Source organism: Telopea speciosissima, chromosome 2, assembly GCF_018873765.1.
Source record: "Telopea speciosissima isolate NSW1024214 ecotype Mountain lineage chromosome 2, Tspe_v1, whole genome shotgun sequence".
Lineage (NCBI taxonomy): Eukaryota > Viridiplantae > Streptophyta > Magnoliopsida > Proteales > Proteaceae > Telopea > Telopea speciosissima.
The window spans coordinates 78,658,145-78,678,374 of record NC_057917.1 but is presented as its reverse complement, the minus strand read 5'-3'; the positions used below and the strand labels follow the sequence as shown (position 1 = coordinate 78,678,374).

General features: G+C 38.2%; 2 protein-coding genes across 2 annotated transcripts; both read left to right on the top strand.

Moving 5' to 3' along the window:
• Positions 1–3,678: 3,678 nt before the first annotated feature.
• LOC122651174 (disease resistance protein RUN1-like) lies at positions 3,679–6,820 on the top strand. Its single transcript, XM_043844488.1, has 2 exons — positions 3,679–4,082; positions 5,611–6,820. The coding sequence occupies exons 1-2, from the start codon at positions 3,679–3,681 to the stop codon at positions 6,818–6,820; spliced, it is 1,614 nt and encodes a 537-aa protein (XP_043700423.1).
• A 7,387-nt stretch (positions 6,821–14,207) lies between these two features.
• On the top strand, positions 14,208–17,745 carry LOC122649725 (pentatricopeptide repeat-containing protein At4g39530). Its single transcript, XM_043842969.1, has one exon. It carries the CDS (start codon positions 14,401–14,403, stop codon positions 16,948–16,950), a length of 2,550 nt encoding a protein of 849 aa, XP_043698904.1. The 5' UTR covers positions 14,208–14,400; the 3' UTR covers positions 16,951–17,745.
• Positions 17,746–20,230: the final 2,485 nt, after the last annotated feature.

The following is a 20,230-nucleotide window of genomic DNA, read 5'->3' as shown; positions in this document are numbered from 1 at the left end:
TAGCAACATTTCATTTCTTAAATGGGCATTTTGGAAGTGGCAATATTTCATTTGTCAGAAACACATGCCTTATTTGAATACTGGTTAGGACACAGATTGGAACCTTCAATATGAGTGACAACAAATTAAATTCTGAAACTGAAATTGGAAAGGAAAGAGTCTCTCTTATGAGTAATGTTTAGGATTTTAAGTACACTCTTTTTGACCAGCAATGTTCTTCATTGAGATTACTGGTGGAAATTCCATTTCATAAATAGGAAAATATTATTTAGATAATTAGTATTGTTTAGGTGCATCAAGGTTTTTGCTGAACATTACTTACTTGAATATCCTGCTAATGTGAGGATTTGCAGCATGTCCAATCTGACCAGTACTTTCTTGTTGCCTTGATTGCTAATCATAGTGGATGAGGAGGTTCTGTCGAGAATTATTATGAGTTTTAGAAAATATCTTGCGTTCATATACTTATTCCATTCCATACTGCTTCTGTTTACAATCTGTGTCATTTCGTATAATGTTTTTGTGGGTAGTATGCATGTCAGTCCATTCACCAGTCTCTTGTTGTGGCTCTCACTAGTAACCAGTTAGATCCAAATCCATAATCTGGTGGATTTCTCTCTCATTGCTCACTTTATAGGCAAAAACTCAGATGTAGCAGATGTATGCATGGTGAAGCATGAGCTTGGGTTACCAGCTTGAATTGTCAAACATGGGGAATTCGAACCTATGCTTTTGTGAAACTACTTCAAAATTCTAAGAGTTGGAGTCAACTTCCCCAAATATTCACTACATTCCTTGTGAGCAATTGATCCTTTTACCAACAATTTAGGCCAGATTTTAGTAGGGTTAAAGAATAGCATTACCCCATTGTCTGCAATTAATGATCCTTATTGCCGTCTTTAAAATATTCTAGAGCAGCTGATGGTGAGAAATTTGTCCTAGATTTAGTGGTTACTGTTTGTGTTTCTATAAGTACTGGGAGAATCCAATAGGAAATTTCTCAAGGACACTAATCGTATATCTTGTAAGTGAAGCCATTGTTTTGTCTCATGCAATCATCTGTTGCTACTTGCTAGCATTTTGTATGTTATGTTTTAAGAGTCTTTGGATTTCTTTCTCCAATCACAGAGCAACCGCCTGTTTGTTTTCTTGTTTTTTCTTTGTTTCCTTTTGCATACCATTCATCTGGGAGCTCTTCAACTTGTGGCTTCTTTAAGGGTTAGACTATATGCAGAAGAAATTTTTAAGGTTGACTTTGTGCTACATGATCAACATTGGGAATATGATGGTATTTTGCTTAAATTTGTTTGGAATCTATATGATTTGATCATGGTCTTGAAAAGGGATTGATACCTGCAAATGGTCATCTCCCCACCCACCACCAAAAAAATAAAATAAAATAAAATAAAATAAATAAATGAAGGATAAGAGAGCTATTGACATGTTTTCTGCTTCTCTGAATAGTCTCTGGGAAAAGGATATAATGCTCCTAGATGCATAACAAATTTCATAAATCCAGAGAAAACATTTCATACGCTTGTGACATGTGGGTATATTTACAAGTCCTTATGCTTTTACCTGAATCCAACGAGGGCAAAGTTCCTAAGTGATGTCCTGTGAAAACCTGCAGGTATCAGATCCAACTATTGGAATTCACCAGAGTCCAAAATTGGAAACAGATGGAATTGAGTATGCTAGGTCATCTCATCTTGCTACACTGTCGCCGGTCCAATGTGCAGTGTATTTGCCTGATCCCCAGAAAATTCGATCTGGAGAGTACAAGTGATCTCTTTCCCCTTGCTTTGATTAAGGCAGCATTTTGTGGGTCTGGATTCTAAGAATCCATACAAGTTAAGGATGAATTAAAATCCTCTGCAATTCCGTCTATCTTGAGGTGCTTTGCAGTTCGGGCCTGAGAGCTGGACATGTGGATGATGCTTCATCCAACAGTGCTAAACACATCGCAGACTTTCTCTTCGGCATTCCATGGCTGTCCAGTGCATGAAATCCTTTGCCGCCGTCGCTATCTCTGAGTCCCAAACCCACATTAGCAGCCCCCAAATCATGGTCGTTGGCATCTTCAATGCTACTGTCTTGTTCCTCCTGGGCACCACAGACCTCATTCTTCTTCTACCAATTCATCCCCTTGGGCTCTCACAAGCCATTCCTTTGGCTTTCGTTACCCCCAGAAATTCGCCACCGGTAAATCAGGCTCTGCAATCCTCCTCTCTCGGACTTTTCTTGTCCGTTGCTATTGTTGTGCTTTCACAATGAATATCACAATCGTACTTTTTGGAGCGAAAATACTTACTTTATCAAGCATACACTAGGAAACGTAGAGTGGACACTGTTTTGGTCACTTTTGTTATGGCAATGTTTGTTTTAGGTATATTTTTTAAGAGGAAAAAGAACTTTTGTTCGCCAGCACTCCCATGAATCTATCTCTCTCTTCCCTATATGAAAAGATGCACCTACCCTTTTGTTTTAATGAATAGAGAGATAAATACATGGAAGTGCTTGTGTGGATTTTAATCCTCTACAATTCTCTAATGTGCGCAGTGTGGTAGTTTGGGTTAGAGATGCCGACATCGGACAGTTTAGACATCCAACAGTTTGAGCTCATTGACTTCTTTTTTTTTTTTCCTTCTCAAGCTCGACACTGTTGGATGTCAGAGCTGTCAGGTGTCGACATCTCCACCTCGAAATGCCGCACTACATAATTTTTGGGAATTGAAGAGGATTATTCTCCTGTTGGCATAGGTCACACTCCCGGATAGAAAACTACTTCCCGTTTATTAATGTAAAGATTGGATGGTTAGTTTTATAAAGTGAAACTTGGTTTTGTTTAATACTGTAATTTTCTTATGTTTTTTTTTTTTTAAATATTATTATTTAACATGATTTTTTTTTGGGTTAAATACGCATACCTCCTAAAATGCGTCCAATATTCCTCATGCCCCTCTAAGGTTCGGACAAATCCACACGCATCCCTTGAAAATTCCACGAACCCCTACTTTACACCCATGAAGTCATTTAAATCCACACCAAGCAGGCGTTAAATGCTAAAAAATAACCAAACAACCCTTTCGTCTATCTTTTCTAAAATTTGAAAAGACCTTTGCCCGAATCTGAAAAGACCAAAATCCCCTCATCTTCCCCAAGTCTTCATCTTCTACAATGTAGATATCCAATACTACCACCACCGCCACCCACCATTAACACCATCATCACCGTGAAACCCCACCGCCAGCGCCATCTCCAACTCCTCCACCTCTACCTCTACCAATTCCACCACCGAGAATGGAGAGATAGAAGAAGCAAGATTGGTTTTTGATGATCTAGTGACGAAGACTCCGGTCACTTGGACTACCATTATTACTGGGTATTCACAAAGTGGAAGAAGTGAAGTTTCACTGCAGTTGTTTATCCAAATGTTGAAAACTGATGTCCTTCCTGATCTATATGTTCTCTCCAGTGCGACAAGTGCTTGTTCAAAGTTAGAGTTTCTTGAAGGAGGGAAACAGATACATGCCTATGTGTTGAGAAATGGAACCGAAACCGATATTTCAGTGATTAATGTGCTCATAGATTTATACTCAAAAGTGTCATAGGGTGAAAATTGGTAGGCAATTATTATTTGATCAGATGGTTCTTAAGAATGTTGTGTCGTGGACCACGATGATTGCAGGGTACATGCAGAATTCATGGGACTGGGATGCAGTGAAGTTGTTCTCAGAAATGACCCAACAGGGGTGGCGGCCAGATGGGAATGAACTTGTCTCCCTTGTTTACCATTATTTTTCCAAAATCTTAATTCCTGTCTTCTCTAAAGGCTATGCGGATAGTAGATGGTGCCTCATGGAACTGGTTGAAATAGTTAGATGCCATAGATCAAACGGTCAAATAATTCTGCCCATATTCTTCGATGTTGACCCAGCAGATGTTCGCCGTCAGACCGGAAGCTTTGAAGGATCATTTCAGAAACACCTGGAGAAATTTGATGCTCAGACCTTAGAGATTTGGAAGGAAGCATTGACTGTTGTAGGAGGACTTAAGGGATATGATCTCAAGCAAGTAAAGGGGTAATTTGAATCCCTTAAACTTCTTTTGAATAATGGTATTCTTTTTTTTTTCCCCTCTCTTTTGTTAGATCTTTTATTTATTTTTAAGGTACACAATCAACCTCATACAATTTAGTGTTGTTAGCTTTAAGACTTGTGGAAGAATTTTTGGAGTTTACCTGCTTATTTGATTATCTTGTCTATCCTTAAATAAGATCTAAGGAATCACCAATATGGTCAATTGATTAATATAAGTTATCATATGGCTGTTGTGTCAGATTATGCTCTGGCCTTCTATGTGTCAAAAAGCTTTTCCCCATAGACCATTTTCAATTTTTTGTAATTTTTTTTAATCATGTAAATAATATTTTGTATAAAAATTTTCCTCCATGTAAAGTGTTCTTATTTCTTCAATGCCTTTTTTTTTTTTTTTTTGGTGAATGAAAAATATATTAAGGAAAAGAGAAAAATGCACCCTTGAAACCATTAAGGTGTAAGGGACACCCCAAACAAAAGTAAGCTTAAAACAATAACCAAAGGATGATATATCAAAACCCTTGGTGGGGAGGGACAACTAACAGAAAGATGTGCCTATTTCTTAAAGTATCTGGGCTCGAAGAATGAATGAGAATAAACTTATTTCTGATATCAAAAGTAATGGCTTCCCAAATCTGTTCTATAGTACACAATGAGGATGTCCATCTTCTTTTATTCATTTCTCATCAAACATGTTGAATCACAACACTAAATGCAAGATTTTCAATATAGTCACATATTGACTTACCACTGAAATTTTTTAAGATCCACCTCCCGTTCTCTTTAAAAGAGAATTATAGTTCTTTGATGATGAAAAAGAGCAAGAAAGAAGAGGTAATCCACATTTTCTTAAGAGGTCCAACATAGACAACAATTAGAAATAGATAGATTTCTCTTGAGGAGGAATTCTAGGGTAGGAAGAGATTAGTGTCAGAGCATGTCCGACAGTAAAACTATGTCTTGGATATTTGAACTGAACCAAATAAACAATAAAAAAAATTTAGTTTACAAGAAACCTTTTTTCCCCTTTTAACATGAAAATAAATGGAGCCATAAGATTTTTCAATATTGAAAAAAAAAGTACAGTTACACAAATAACTGCTATTCGAAAGATCAGATGGGGGCATAAATTGGAGTTTGCCAAGTGACAAAGTAAAACTAGGAATTGTGGAAGGGTGCATGGATAAACGGATATCCAAAGATATACATGGGGGCTATTTGATTGAATACACGCGGTTAAGCTATATGTGGGGAGGGCTATTTAATTGAATAGATGTGGTCAATCCATATGGCATAAAATTACTCCTACAAGGATAAGTTGTCAGTCACCCGTCCATGTGGCACAATATATGAGAGTGGGCCATGTAGGAAGCCTTTCCTAAACGAGACCATGTAATGTAGTTTTCCCATTTTTACTTGATAAAAAATTTATATTCATCTTTCCTATATTTTGCTTAAGATTCTAACTATGTTAGTTGTTATTTTATTTCTTCTTGATATGAAATAAATGCAGGAATCAATCAGAGCTAGTCGACTTAATTGTTGATTGGGCTTTGAGGGAGCTGAGTAGCAATCGCTTGAGTGATGCTAAAAATCCTATTGGATTAGATGAACGTGTACAAGATCTATTATCTCTAATTAATTCTGGCTTCAAAGGTGTTCCAATCCTGGGAATCTATGGTATGGGTGGCGTTGGGAAGACAACCATAGCAATGACTCTTTACAATCGCATTTTTAAAAGCTTTCATAGGATTGGCTTTCTTGCAAATATCAGAGAAAAAGCAGCAGGACCAAATGGTCTAGTTATTCTACAAGAACAACTTATTTATAGTGTCTCCAAAAAGAAAGTGGATGACAAAATATTGGATGTTTATAGTGGCAAAGAATTGAATAAAGAAAGACTACAAGGAGAAAATGTTCTTCTTGTTCTTGATGATGTTGACCGTCGGTCTCAACTTGATGCTCTGGCTATTGAATTCAATTGGTTTGGTCCAGCAAGTAGGATTATAATAACAAGTAGAGATGAACATATTCTAGAGTTGGCTAAAGTTGATGAAGATAAAAGATACCGGCCTGAAGAATTGGATGATGAGCAATCTTTTCAACTCTTTAGTTTGCATGCATTTTCAAGTGACCAACCTCCCGAAGATTATAAACAGCTTTCTCGCAATTTGCTATGCTTGGCAGGAGGATTGCCATTAACTCTAGAAGTGTTGGGTTCTGCTCTCTTTAACGTAACAGAAAAAGCAGTTTGGCAAAGTATGTTACAAAAATTGCAAAGAAATCCTAACATGGAGGTCCACCAGAAATTAAAGATAAGTTTTGATAATCTAGAAGAGGATGAGAAATCTATATTTCTTGATGCTGCATGCTTTTTCGTTGGATGGAGGAAAGAAACTGTAATTTCACTATGGGATGCTTGTGGGTTTGACTCGGTGTCAACAATAAAAAAACTCACTCAAAGGTCCCTTATAAAATTTACCAATAGAGTATCTTATTCTGATGGAGAATCTATGAGCTCCTATGATGAGCTAAGGATGCATGATCAAATTCAAGCCATGGGAAGGGGCATTGTTTCAGAAGAAAATCCTAGGGAGCCTGGTAAACAGAGTAGGTTGTGGTCGCGTAATGATATCTTAGAAGTGTTAGAAGAACACAAGGTAAGACTTTTTTCCTTGACCCTTTTTTCATTTCTATGTAAATATGTTATCCTAGCTTATTGACATTAATAAAGTCCATGAGAACCCAGCATAATAAATATGAAGTACATTCAATGAGTTCTTCTTTGTATCTCTTTTTTCATTTTCTTCCCATTGGATTTGTGCGCATCATGTTCCTTTTTTGTTTTAAACACTACAGGGAACTTCAAAGATTGAAGGCATCCTACTATGCTTTTGTGAGTTGTTTCCAAGCGAATGCCTACATAGGGAAGACTTTGCATTGATGTCCAAGCTAAGATTCCTCTATGTTGATGGAGCACACTTCGAAGGAGACTTTCCACATCTTCCTTCTAGTTTAAGATGGTTCAGTTGGAGGAGGTGCCCTCTGGAAATTCTACCAGCCAATTTTTATCTCCAGAAACTAGTTCATATGGACTTATCAAGGAGCCTGATTAGACAAGCTTGGACAGACAATCTTCAAAATGAAAATCAGGTGTAGTATTTATCCTTTTCATCTTTTTCTTCTCATCTTGTTGATAACAGTATCTTATATCCATTTCTTTGTTTGACAGCGATTCCAAAAGTTGAAATTTCTCTCTCTCTCTCAATGTGATCATCTATCTGAATCCCCTGACTTTTCAAGGTTTCCTAACTTAGAGACATTGGATCTTGGAGGATGCAAAAAGATGGTTTACTTACACAAATCCATTGGTGATCTAACATCTTTGGTTGAGCTCAACTTGGATGAGACACAAATTGAAGAATTCCCAAATACTATTTGTAGGCTGAGTTCTCTCAAACGTCTAATTCTCAAGCGTTCATCACTCAAAAATTTGCCTGAGTCAATTGGTGATCTAAAATCTCTGGTTGAGCTTGACTTGGATGGGACACAAATTGAAGAATTAACAAATGGTATTTGTAGGTTGAGTTCTCTCAAACGTCTAATACTCAAGAGCTCATCACTCAAATATTTGCCTGAGTCAATTGGTGATCTAAAATCTCTGGTTCTACTTCTATTGTCTCGGACAAAAATTGAAGAACTCTCATACAGTAGTTGCAGATTGGGTTCTCTCGAAAGACTTTATCTCGATTGGTGTGAATCACTAAACAAGTTGCCTGAGTCAATTGGTGATCTAAAGTCTATGGTTGAACTTTCGCTTGAAGGGACAAAAATTGAAGAACTTCCAAACAGTATTTGCAGGCTTAGTTCTCTCAAAAGCCTTAATCTCTCTAGCTGTGAGTCATTAAACAAGTTGCCTAAGTCCATTGGTGATCTACACTCTTTGGTTCACCTTGAACTGAGTGGAACCGGTATTTTACCTTCACCGGACGACTCTTTAATGTTCCAAAGTTTAGTGGAGTTTAAAATAGAGAACAAGCTTGAATGTTCTCTCCCACCCTTGATTTTTTGTCTTCCACAGCTTCACAAGTTAGTATTGAAAGGATACATGAGGCTTGAGTCAATCCCAGAGCTTCCCTCGACCTTAACCTCCTTGATTGTAGAAGACTGCTATTCATTACAGAAACTTCCAGATTTTTCAAGCCTAAAAAAACTGAGGGCAGTAGAACTTTGTAATTGTATAAACTTGGAGGAGATTCGAGGCGTTGAAGAAACAGACTCCTTGGAACAATTGACAATGTATTACTGCAGCACCATAACAGATACTCCAAGGAAGATACATGGCCAGGTTCATCTCTGTCTTTTTGTTCCTAACTCTCATTGAAACTTCTAGAAATTAACTTTCAGTTTAATAGTTTTTTCTTAATAAATTGATGATTGACGGGTCCTATCATTTCCTCTGCTCTTATTTACAGGGAACACTTGTAGTCGATGAGTTATCAAGAATTGGTTCCTAAAAAGATTCGTTGAATTTTGTTAATGGTGGGATTTATAAGGGGTTAAGTTTGTGTCTTGTTTTTTCATTCAGCAAGCAAAAAGTGGTACAAGGGTATCCGCAAGAGGGTAATTCAATAACCATTATTCTATATATTGAAGCTTCAATTCGTCGAAAAGATAGAAGGACCCGGAGTGTTACTGCAATGGAATTAAAGGTGTTGAATTTACAGCTGAGTGAGATATAATCTACATTCACTGCTTCAAAGGGTTTGACTGGTTTGGGTTTCCATTGGAAGGAATAGATGCCATTAACATAAAAGGTTCAGGGGTTCGTCTCAAAAGCGACGTCTATTGGGATGTGATCGAATGTAAAGTGAAATTCTGGAAGCTCTTATTGTTGGAAAACAAAGAATCTGAGCAGCAAATGCCTAACCAAGAATCTATTGTCAGGGAGATAGTAGCAGATTTCTTCACTTGGTCCTACAATGATGTTGGAGGATCTTCCACTAATACTGCAGAAACTGTGTGGATGGGAGGATCCCTCAATCCACAAGCTGAGGAGAGTGGTGATGAGATAGATTCTCACTATGCTCTTGAAACGAGAGATTCCCAACCGTCAACAGATGAAGGACTGTTGAGGGGAAGTAAGAGAGCTCATCGTCTTGATGTGGATGAGGCAAGTCCATCTGGAGCTTAGCTAGGCACTATTAGTGGTGAAAAACACCAACCAGGTTTGTAGACTCCACTTGAATTTTAATCAGACCGTTTTACTTCCCCCCCCCCCCCCCCAAGAAAAAATTTCATAAAGTAAACATGTGTTTGAATCATTTGATTTGTCAGTAGTAAATAAGGATGCAAAATCAAGAATCAGACTCCAACCGATTCCAATCCAAGAATTGGCATCAAATTCTGCTCTAACCCAAGGTCAGCTGGAGTTGGGATTGGTCGATCCGAATCCGATTCTAAAAACCATGGCAGCAAAGGCAGTTTTATGTTGACCAAACCAACCAAATGGTGGGGTATTTGGGAAGAGTATCCTTTCTTGTCTAAAATGTTAAACGACATGGATCATGGATTTGATTTGATACTCAGGTTTTCTTTTGTTAGTTAATGCATATTGGATTGGGCTATCTAGGGTTGTGAGGGTTTATTTTTTGAAATAGTATTATCTAAATGATTTTTTCTCCCTCTTTTCTATTTTGTTTTTTTGGGTGGTTGGATGAATATTAGCTAATCCTTGTTTTCAGTTTCTTGAAAGCACTTTTGTGCCTTTTGTTTTAATAAGCAAAAAATGGAGGATTAATTAAAAATTAATCTATAAACCTGGATTGGACAATATTTTAGAAGTAGCAACATTTTATTTCTTATTATATGGACATTTTATAAGTGGCAATATTTCATTTGTTAGAAACACATGCCTTATTTGAATATTGATTAGGACACAGATTGGAACCTTTAAAATGAGTGACAACAAATTAAATTATGAAATATAAATTGGAAAGGAGAGTCCCTCTTATGAGTAATGTTTAGGATTTGAAGTACTGACCAGCAATGTACCTCAAATCCTAAACATTACTCATAAGAGGAACTCTTTCCTTTCCAATTTCAATTTTATAATTTACCCTTTCTGACCAGCAATGTTCTTCATTGAGATTAATGGAGGAAATTCCATTTCATGAATAGGAAAATATTTTTTAGGTGGTAAATAAAGGTGCATTAAAGTTATGGCTGAGCATTATTAATCTGAATATCATGCTGTAAAGTGAGGGTTTGCAGCATGTCCAATCTGAACAGTAGTTTTTTGTTGCCTTGATTGCTAATCATAGAGAATGAGGAGGTTCTGTCAAGAATTTATAATTTTCGGAAAATATATTGTGTTTATATACATAGTCCATTGCATACTGCTTCTGTCTACATTCTGTGTAATTTCGTATAATGTTTTTGTGGGTAGGATGCATGTCAGTCCTTCCACCATTCTCTTGATGTGGCTCTCGCAAGTAATCAGTTAGATCCAAATCCGTAATATATGGGGATTTCTCTTGTTGCTCATTTTATTGGCAAAAACTCAGATGTAGTAGATGTATGCATAGTAAAACATGAGCCTGGATTACCAGCACAATCCGTCAAACATGGGAAACCTTGGGGATTTGAGTCAAATGGTGACTCCAACCTTCTTTGCCGGCTTCTTCATGAATGATCCCGGCTTTCTATAGACATTTCAGATTGCGAGCTGTTAGTACAACTTCCAGAAACAGAATGATCGTTGTCAAGACAAAAATGGGTTCTCTCCTGTGGATAGGACTATAGTCATGTCTTTTGGCCGTCAAATCCTGACTCTGTCATAGTCAGTTCAAGGGCTTGGCCTCTAGAACAGAGCTTTCACAACAGGGTACTTGAACCTATGCTTTTGTGAAACTACTTCAAAATTCTCAGGTCTCTGTAAAGTCAAATTTCAACACAATATCCATAAAATTATAAGAGATGTGGAGTCAACTTTCCCAAATATTCACAACTACAATCCTTGTGAGCAAGTGATCCTTCTTACAAACAGTTTAGGCCAGATTTTAGTGGGTTTAAAGAACAGCATTATCCCATTTTCTGCAATTAATGATCTTCTCTGACATTTTTTAAAAATTCTAGAGCAACTGATAGTGAGAAATTGTCCTAGATTTAGTGGTAAATTTTTGTGTTATCGAAGTGAAGCCATTGTTTGTCTCATGCAATCACTCTGTTGCTTGCTAGCATTTTGTATGTTATGTTTTAAGTCTTGATTTCTTTCTCCTATCACAGAGCAACTGGTTGCTTGTTTTCTTGTCTTATCTTTGTTCCCCTACCTACTGTTTAAAGGAAACCTTCTGACCAATTTTGTTTTCATGCTCTTCATTCAGGGTAGGCGAGGTATTAATTTACAGCTATTTCCAGACGAGAGTACGATGAATAGCCATTTTCGGAAAATATAATCTAAATCTTGCTGTTTGAGGTTCCCATTTTCAGGACAAATAAATTACTATTGTAAGTGTAAGCAATCAAATGAGTTCTCTTCCAAGTTCCTATTACCTGGGCGTTGCCAAGTTTGTTACTCTCTTTATCAAAACCTCTACAGCAAATGTGCTTGATAGCAACAAATTTCCATTTGCTTGTCTGTACCTTGAACTTACTGGGTATCTTTAATGATTCTTTGAATGACTTTCTTTCTTAGTTTTCTTGTGTATGGGCAGCATCCTTCGCATCCTCTTCCTTTGACTATATGCAGAAGAAATTTTTTAAGGTTGACTTTGTGCTAGCTGATCAACATTGGGAATATGGTGCCATTTTGCATAAATTTTTTCCGAATCCATGTGATTTGATCTTGGTCTTGAAAGGGGGATTGATAACTGCAAATGGCCATCTCCCACCCATCCCCCTCCCCCCCCCCCCACACACACACAAAAAAAAAGATCCGTGCAATTCTTTGTTAGTTACAGTGCCTTTGGTTTAGTCCATGTCTGATAAAAATTTTTTTAATGAAAACTACTGCTGCTTTGGTTGTTTAAACTAAAATACTTCTTTTATTCGCTCTCTTTCTGCTGCATCAATACTGTCACAATAGACTGGCTTGTAGCATAGCCTGAAGGATACCATAACTAGTTGTTTGATGTCTTCAGTATATACTAGACCAAGGTTATTTATATTGTTAAAAACCAACAACCCTAGGTTTTAATTCAAAAAGTATGGAAGTGACAATATCACAAAGATCTTCCTGCAGATGTTCTTCAGCTAGAGCATTATTTTGAGCCCCTTTTTAAAAAAGATTACCAGAAATATTTGGGTTTTGAACCACCAAGATGGTTACTCGTCCTGGGAAGCTGATACGAAAATTAATCCAAGTCTTAAGTCAATTTGTGGTGTGCTGTGTGCTGGATGGGCATCCTGCATATATAATTGAATATGTACAGTTGGGCCAGTTCAGATAAAAGAATTGTAAGAAGGGATTTATTTACTTACATTGAGAGTTTACTGGTTTGTTTAACTTAAACTGCTGAGATACTTTGCAGGAAGTGCAATAAGTTCATGTGAAAAAGAATGCTGCCCAGTTGCATTCCCCTATGCCCTCCCACAAGGGGCTGTGAAATGACTAAGCACCCCCCCCTGTTGGATGCCCCTGTGCGCTATCCCATTGACTGGTGTGCTAGCACAGGCTGCATGCAGCCTGGCAGCAATCTTCAGTCCGTAGTTAAATTACTTACATCAATAGTTCAGGGTTTGAATAACAATGGGCATGTGGTAGTTCTGATACTTTCATGTGTCTTGTTATTCAAAGTCTAAAGGTAATTCAAAAAGCCCAAAACTCAAGCTGTTAGGTGCAGGAGCAAACTGGTATATGAACAAGCGGATCTTTATCGTCTCCATTCATCTGCCCTTCCATTTCCTCCATTACATCTCATAGGGGGCGGAAATGCCCACCCTACCTCCTGCCCGAACACATTGCCCGGGTGGGGTCCACTCTTCCCTATTAGATGTAATGGAGGAAATGGAGGGGTAGATAAATGGAGACAATAATTTAAAGTCCAAACTAAACCAATATTGTGCATGATTATTCCCAATACCCTTTCACATGTAGGTGGAATGAGATGATACCATACCATACATGTGGAAAAGCACATGAAATTCTAAAACCATGTTAGATTCCAACTAAAAAGCTCGAACTATTAGATGGACTCATGGACTAACCAAACCAGTATATGAAGACATCTCAAGTCTCGAACTTAATCAATGTGGATTAATCCCAATAGCCCCCTCAAGTGTGAATAGCATGACACAACATCGTACCCATGGAAAGATGAAAAAACGATGTATAGATGGAATGATCTTACACCTGAAAAGACACGCTAAGCTCTGTTACCATGTTAAATTTCAATCCCAAATATCATGGAAGGAGCCAACTGATATTGGAAGAAACCCAAGATCCTTAACTAAGCCAACGAAAGGGATTATTACCAACCCTCAAACCCAACCAAGCATTAACCCGGATTAAGGTCCCATTTCTTTGGAGAGAAGGACATGATTCATGAGTAGGGGTGTAAATGAATAGTCGAAATCCGTTTCCGTATTCGTGTCCGTATCCGTTTAGCACTATCCGAATCCGTCCGAAAGCTAAACGGATGCGGATATGGATAGGCTATAGGTATCCGAAAAGCTATATTTACATGTAAACGGATAAAATATTCGATCCGTATCTGTTTAGTACTATCCAAATCCGTCCGAAAACTAATCGGATGCGGATGCGGATATAGCACTATCCGAGCCGAATCCGATCCGTTTACATCCCTACTCATGAGGAGGCGCGCAAGCGTTCGTTCCCCAAATGCAATTTGGCCCATGCCCATAGTTGATGCGAATTAGTTTACTCGGCCGAGTCAAAATCTCTCTATGCCTATGGTTTTGAGTCTTTTGACCCGTGAAGCAACTCTCGTTGGCGAGAATCGGTGAAAGCATACTAGCAGAGAGTGTGCAGCTACTCTTTGGCTTTCTGCTTCTCCCATTGGTTTTATTGAGTTATTATTTGAAACATGCTCCATCTTCTCGTCAATCAACACTTCGCCTCTTCGGCCTCTGCTTGTTCTGCAATCAACACGGCTTCTCTATCACTTCTCGTCGCTGCAGGAGCATTCGCTCCTCAACTGATCAGCTTCTATCGGCATTTTGAACCTTTCGGCAGTAGCAGAAGCTTCTCTCGAAATGCGTAATTGCTCTGTGTTCGCTGCAGTGCTTCCTTCTTACTTATTCCTCCCAATTTCAAGGCAGAGAATTTTTTATCGAGTAAGACATGAGAAACCAATACCCAGTGACGTTCTTCTTACGATTTTGTTACATACATCACAGTCAAATCATTGGCAGAAAAATCTCCGATTTCTCCACCTTGATTTCTGCGCTTCGCCCTTCAGAAAACCCATTTCCCTCTATTAATGAATTCCGTTACCGAAGGCGTGAATTTGCCCAACTTCTTCAAGTTTCAGACGAACATAATCTCTACTACAAGAGTGTTCATGGGCAGATGGTAGTTTTAGGTTTTCAATCAGATGTTTTTCTAGCTAACGTTCTTTTACATTCATATTCAAAATCCAATTGTCTACTTAATGCAGAGCAAGTCTTCCATAAAATTCCGGGGAGGAACTTGATCACATGGTCTTCAATGATTTCCATGTATACACAACATGGTCAGAATGAAGAAGCTTTGATGATCTTCTCTGAATTTCGAAAATCTTCCTCAGAGAATCCGAATGAGTTCATCTTAGCTAGTGTTTTGCGTGCTTGCACGCAGTTAGGCGCCGTTGATCAAGCCATCCAAGTACATGATTTTGTTATCAAGGCTGGGTTTGATCAAGATGTCTATGTTGGTACCTCCTTAATTGATTTTTATTCAAAGAATGGAGAGATAGTAGACGCAAGATTGGTTTTTGATGATCTAGTGATGAAGACTCCGGTCACTTGGACTACCATTATTACTGGGTATTCACAAAGTGGAAGAAGTGAAGTTTCACTGCAGTTGTTTATCCAAATGTTGAAAACTGATGTCTTTCCTGATCGATATGTTCTCTCCAGTGCGATAAGTGCTTGTTCAATGTTACAGTTTCTTGAAGGAGGGAAACAGATACATGCCTATGTGTTGAGAAATGGAACAGAAACCGATGTTTCAGTGATTAATGTGCTCATAGATTTATACTCAAAGTGTCATAGGGTGAAAATTGGTAGGCAATTATTTGATCAGATGGTTCTTAAGAATGTTGTGTCATGGACCACGATGATTGCAGGGTACATGCAGAATTCATGCGACTGGGATGCAGTGAAGTTGTTCTCAGAAATGACCCAACAGGGGTGGCGGCCAGATGGGTTTACTTGCACTAGTATTCTCACATCCTGTGGTTCGACTGAGGCTTTGGAACAAGGGAGACAAGTTCATTCTTACACCATCAAAGCTAACCTAGAATCCGATGAGTTTGTGAGGAACAGTTTGATCGACATGTATGCAAAATGTAACTCTTTGGATGATGCTAGAAGAGCCTTTGATACTATGCCAGTACACAATGTTATATCTTACAATGCTATGATTGAAGGGTATGCGAGACAGGACAAGGCCTTCGAAGCTCTGGATCTTTTTAATGCAATGAGGCTTAAATCATTCCATCCAAGCCTCTTGACCTTTGTTAGTATTCTTGGGTTGTCAGCTTCATTATCCACCATCGATTTGAGCAAGCAAATCCATGGTCTTGTTATAAAAAGTGGAATATCTTTAGACATTTATGCTGGTAGTTCCCTGGTGGATGTTTATTCCAAGTGCTTCTGTGTTAATGATGCAAGACTCGTGTTTGAGGAGATGAATGAAAGAGATATTGTAGTATGGAATGCCTTGGTTTTTGGGCATATCCAAAATGGACAAGGCGAGGAGGCTCTCAAACTCTTCTTAGAATTGCAGTTTTCAGGAATGAAACCTAATGAGTTCACCTTTGTTGGAGTTATCACAGCAGCTAGTAACCTAGCAAGTCTCGTACATGGTCAGCAGTTCCATAGCCAGCTTGTAAAGTCTGGCCGATACCTGGATCCATATGTTTCTAATGCTCTTGTAGACATGTATGCAAAGTGTGGAAGCATTCACGAGGCTCATAAAATGTTCTATACGACATGTCGAAGAGATGTTGTGTGTTGGAACTCCATGATCTCAACATATGCGCAGCATGGGCTTGCTGACGAAGCTCTTCAGATGTTCCAGCAGATGCAAGATGAGGGAATAGAACCCAACTATGTTACATTTGTTGGTTTACTATCTGCCTGTAGCCATGGTGGGCTTGTTGAAAGTGGCCTTTGTCTCTTTGATTCAATGGCTACAGAAGTTGGTATCAAAGCAGGGACAGAACATTATGCCTGCGTGGTTGCTCTCTTGGGACGAGCAGGGAGACTGCATGAAGCCAAGGAGTTTATTGAGCATATGCCAATTGAACCGGCAGCAATTGTATGGCGCAGCTTGCTCAGTGCGTGTCGGGTAGCTGGCAATGTTGAAATGGGGAGATATGCTGCAGAGATGGCAATCTCCATTGATCCAAAAGATAGTGGGTCCTATGTTCTACTTTCAAATATTTATGCATCTAAAGGCATGTGGGCTGATGTTGAGAATGTGAGGAAGGGGATGGACTGCAATGGAGTGTTGAAAGAACCAGGCCATAGTTGGATCGAAATTGATAGCAATGTTCATGTGTTTATTGCAAGAGACAAAACTCATGGCCAGGTTGATTTGATCTACTCGGTATTGGACAGGTTGACCCTACAGATCAGAGGAGTTGGGTATGTGCCTGACTCTGCTACATGCTTGTTAGAAGATTGAGGAGAGATGGTATTACAATCCAACAGGAAGCCATGTTTTGAACTTTGATCCATCTTCAAAATAGAAACCTGAACACATGCTGGGGCATGGATTATGGATGGAAAATTATATCCAATGGGGTCCTTGAATTTTGATCTCTTGATCTATGTTCGAAATAGACATGTGGATACATATATGCTCATTCAAGTGGAAGGATTCAATATTTTGGTCTTTCAACCATCCGAAAATGGTCGGTGCTAAAAGATTTGGAACCACAGTGGTGAATGGAACAGAACCCACCTACTTTCTAATTCCAAATGGTGATTATCCTATATATACTTCACTCAATTTGGCGTGGACCATCTTTTCTATAGGTGCCACTTCTGGTGGTTCTCTCAAGTTTAATCTTTTGCTTGATGTTGTTTGTCAATGATATACTGTTTTGTATTTGATTTTTTCGACTTTATATTGCCTTATTAGGCTTTGAGTTATAATTTATGGTTTTTCTGGCATGTAGAATGTTTAGTAGTCAGGGCAACATTATGGTGCTCCATAAAGGTTGATGTCACAGCCATTTTTCTCATGCTAAAGCCAACGACTTTTCTGACTTGCTTTCCTATGGGACCAATGAACTGCTTAGGTGAGTTGGTATTGGTTCTATTATGTTAAAGAGGAAGTCTCATGCTCAAATTTCTTGAGGTGCTCCTAATTGTGGCAGAAACACTTTCCCTGCACAATGCTGTCCTCGATCAAAACCTTAATGGGGGATTTTTCTAGGAAACAAGAAGGCATCATGTGGAACCAGGACTTTGCAATTAGGACATTATTAGAGAAGTTGTCTTCAGAAAATTTTATCTATGGCCAGATTTGGAATTGTTTTAGTATAGAAATTTTAATTTTAATAGATATATGGTAGATTTAATAGAGAGAGAGTACATTATAAGCAAGGAATTTTATTTTTTTTTAAATGGTTCTGTTCAAGGATTTAGACACTTTGCTATGTCTAAACACAGATTTCATCTGATCAACTTGTCCCAGTTACAACTTGAGGAATGATCATGATGTATTACATAAAGGAATACTTGTAACATGATAGGAGTATGTCAAGAATCCATCCTCTTGCTTATCTACTGCATGTGTTTTCACTCATGAGGGACGGGATCCATTGTCCCTTCTGAGAATCTCCACGTAGAGAAATATACCATACCAATGGTCACATCTGTTAGACTCACTGGTATATAATTTTTTCTTGTTTCTTCATGTATTAAAAGTTTGATCGGTTCTCTGACTAGTTAATTTTATGTGTTTGCAGACCCTACAAGCGCTGAGTTTGGAATTATTTTTGGAGAAGAATTGAGTAATATGGTTAGTATGCTAATGCAGAAGGGATTTTGGTATCTAGAGGCATCGGAGATTAAAAATTATCCATTGCTCCTTATTTAGTCGAAGTAGCATGTCTTGTCTACGACAACATTGCTATCCACATTGGGTATAATGGGCCTCTAATGAACGTGCTTTGCATTGTCTTTTAATCTGGAAATTCTGGTCTATCCTACCTTCTGACATCAAATAGGATCTCCAGGCCATGGCATCAACCTGCAAGAATGATTCTACCCTTCTGATCCATTACATTCTTTTGGAAGGAATAGTGTTAATCTATTTGCAACAGTCCCAAGTACCCCCTATTTATTAGGTGGTTTAAATATTATTTACTTAAGCTACTTTCTTGTTTGAGAATTGTTTGGCTGGGGTCGAATTCTCTATTGCATGGTCAATCAATAATGTTATAAGTGACAATCTACAGTAGTACTAAAGTAATTAGTTAGTTGCTTTGTCTATTAATTGCCCTATATTGAAATTTGTGTACAATGAATCTCATGTTTATTTTCTGCATCTGAGCTGTCCAAAAAGATTAATACCTTTCATGTACCAATTGTCTTGGTTATATAATCAACTGTGTGGATGGAACTTAAACTTTATCAGATTTTCAGAAATCCAAACCATCTTTTAGCCTGGAGGTCCTGAACCATATGATCCTAGTTCAGAACTGTAGGTAGCCCAAGAACTGTTGGTTTAGACATTCAGACCATGATCTCATCATTATTCAGACCAGAGAATACTATTAGGTTATAAGTTTTCGATTTATGAATATATATTGCCATTAAAACAAGGTCACACTGGCTTGCTTTTGTGCCTTCCCAGAGACGCTTATATTATTATTATTATAATTTTCCTAAATTTCTGTTTTGTTACAGTAAACAGCTCATTAACTTCTCAGACTAGATGGTCCGTCCGCCGACAACCATGCCAGAGTAGAGCAGGGTCTGGTCCAGTCTAATTGACATTGTTTTTGTTTCTTTCCGCAAAATCTTTTAGGTTTCCATCTTTGGGCTTTTACTGTCAAGTAAACAGTAAAAAGTTTACCATTGTTCTGGAATTACTCTATCTATGATTCTAAAAACCAGTAGGATGTGGCTGACAGAACCAAAAGTGTTGGGGTTGGCTGCTCCAGCTGGTTATTTTAACTTGGTGATTATGTTAGTGGGTGTTATAACTGTTTGATCGACTTATGGGGATCAAGAAACTGCTGCTAGGCTTGCAAGCTCAAGAAGACAGACTATGCTACTTTCGGAGCAACGTTACCATTGTGCCGAGGCCCGCTCTCTGAGTTATTTTCTAAGTGAAGTTTTAGTCAAATTTGGTGTAAGAGAGAGCTGGACATTATTTATATTGTATACTTTAAAAGGGAATGAAGCTCTGCAGTTGATATGATTGAAGTACAGAGCAAATAAAATTTCCCTTAAGCTTTTGCTCAACTTATGTTGGAGTTTTAGACGTTACATTGTTGTGGGTTACTCTCAGTTGATGTGCATGGTAGGAAATTGACAGCACTTGTTCTTACATTAAGATAAAGCTGCATGTGCTCCATGTTATCCATGTTGTGGAATGTGTTAATCTTGAATCTAGTTTCCATGTTCTTATTATAGTTTTTAGTTTGCTTATAGTTACTAGTTCATGAATAGAAATCTCAACCCATTTTTATTCTGGGCAGTGTTTGGTATGCATTCTGCAATAAGAATGTGTTCTTGATCGTTAAAAAGTTTGTTTGGTAAACATTCTGTTCTCAAATTGTTGGAACGCAACAAAAAATGCAGTACATTCTGGAATGCGATTTTTTCACATTTCACGTTCTCCGTTCTCCACAGCTCGAGTCTGAGTCACCCCTCCCGACACTTTGAAACCGCTTAGACTATCTCGCACTTCTTTCTTCTCTGCTTACGATCATTATCTCAATCATTTT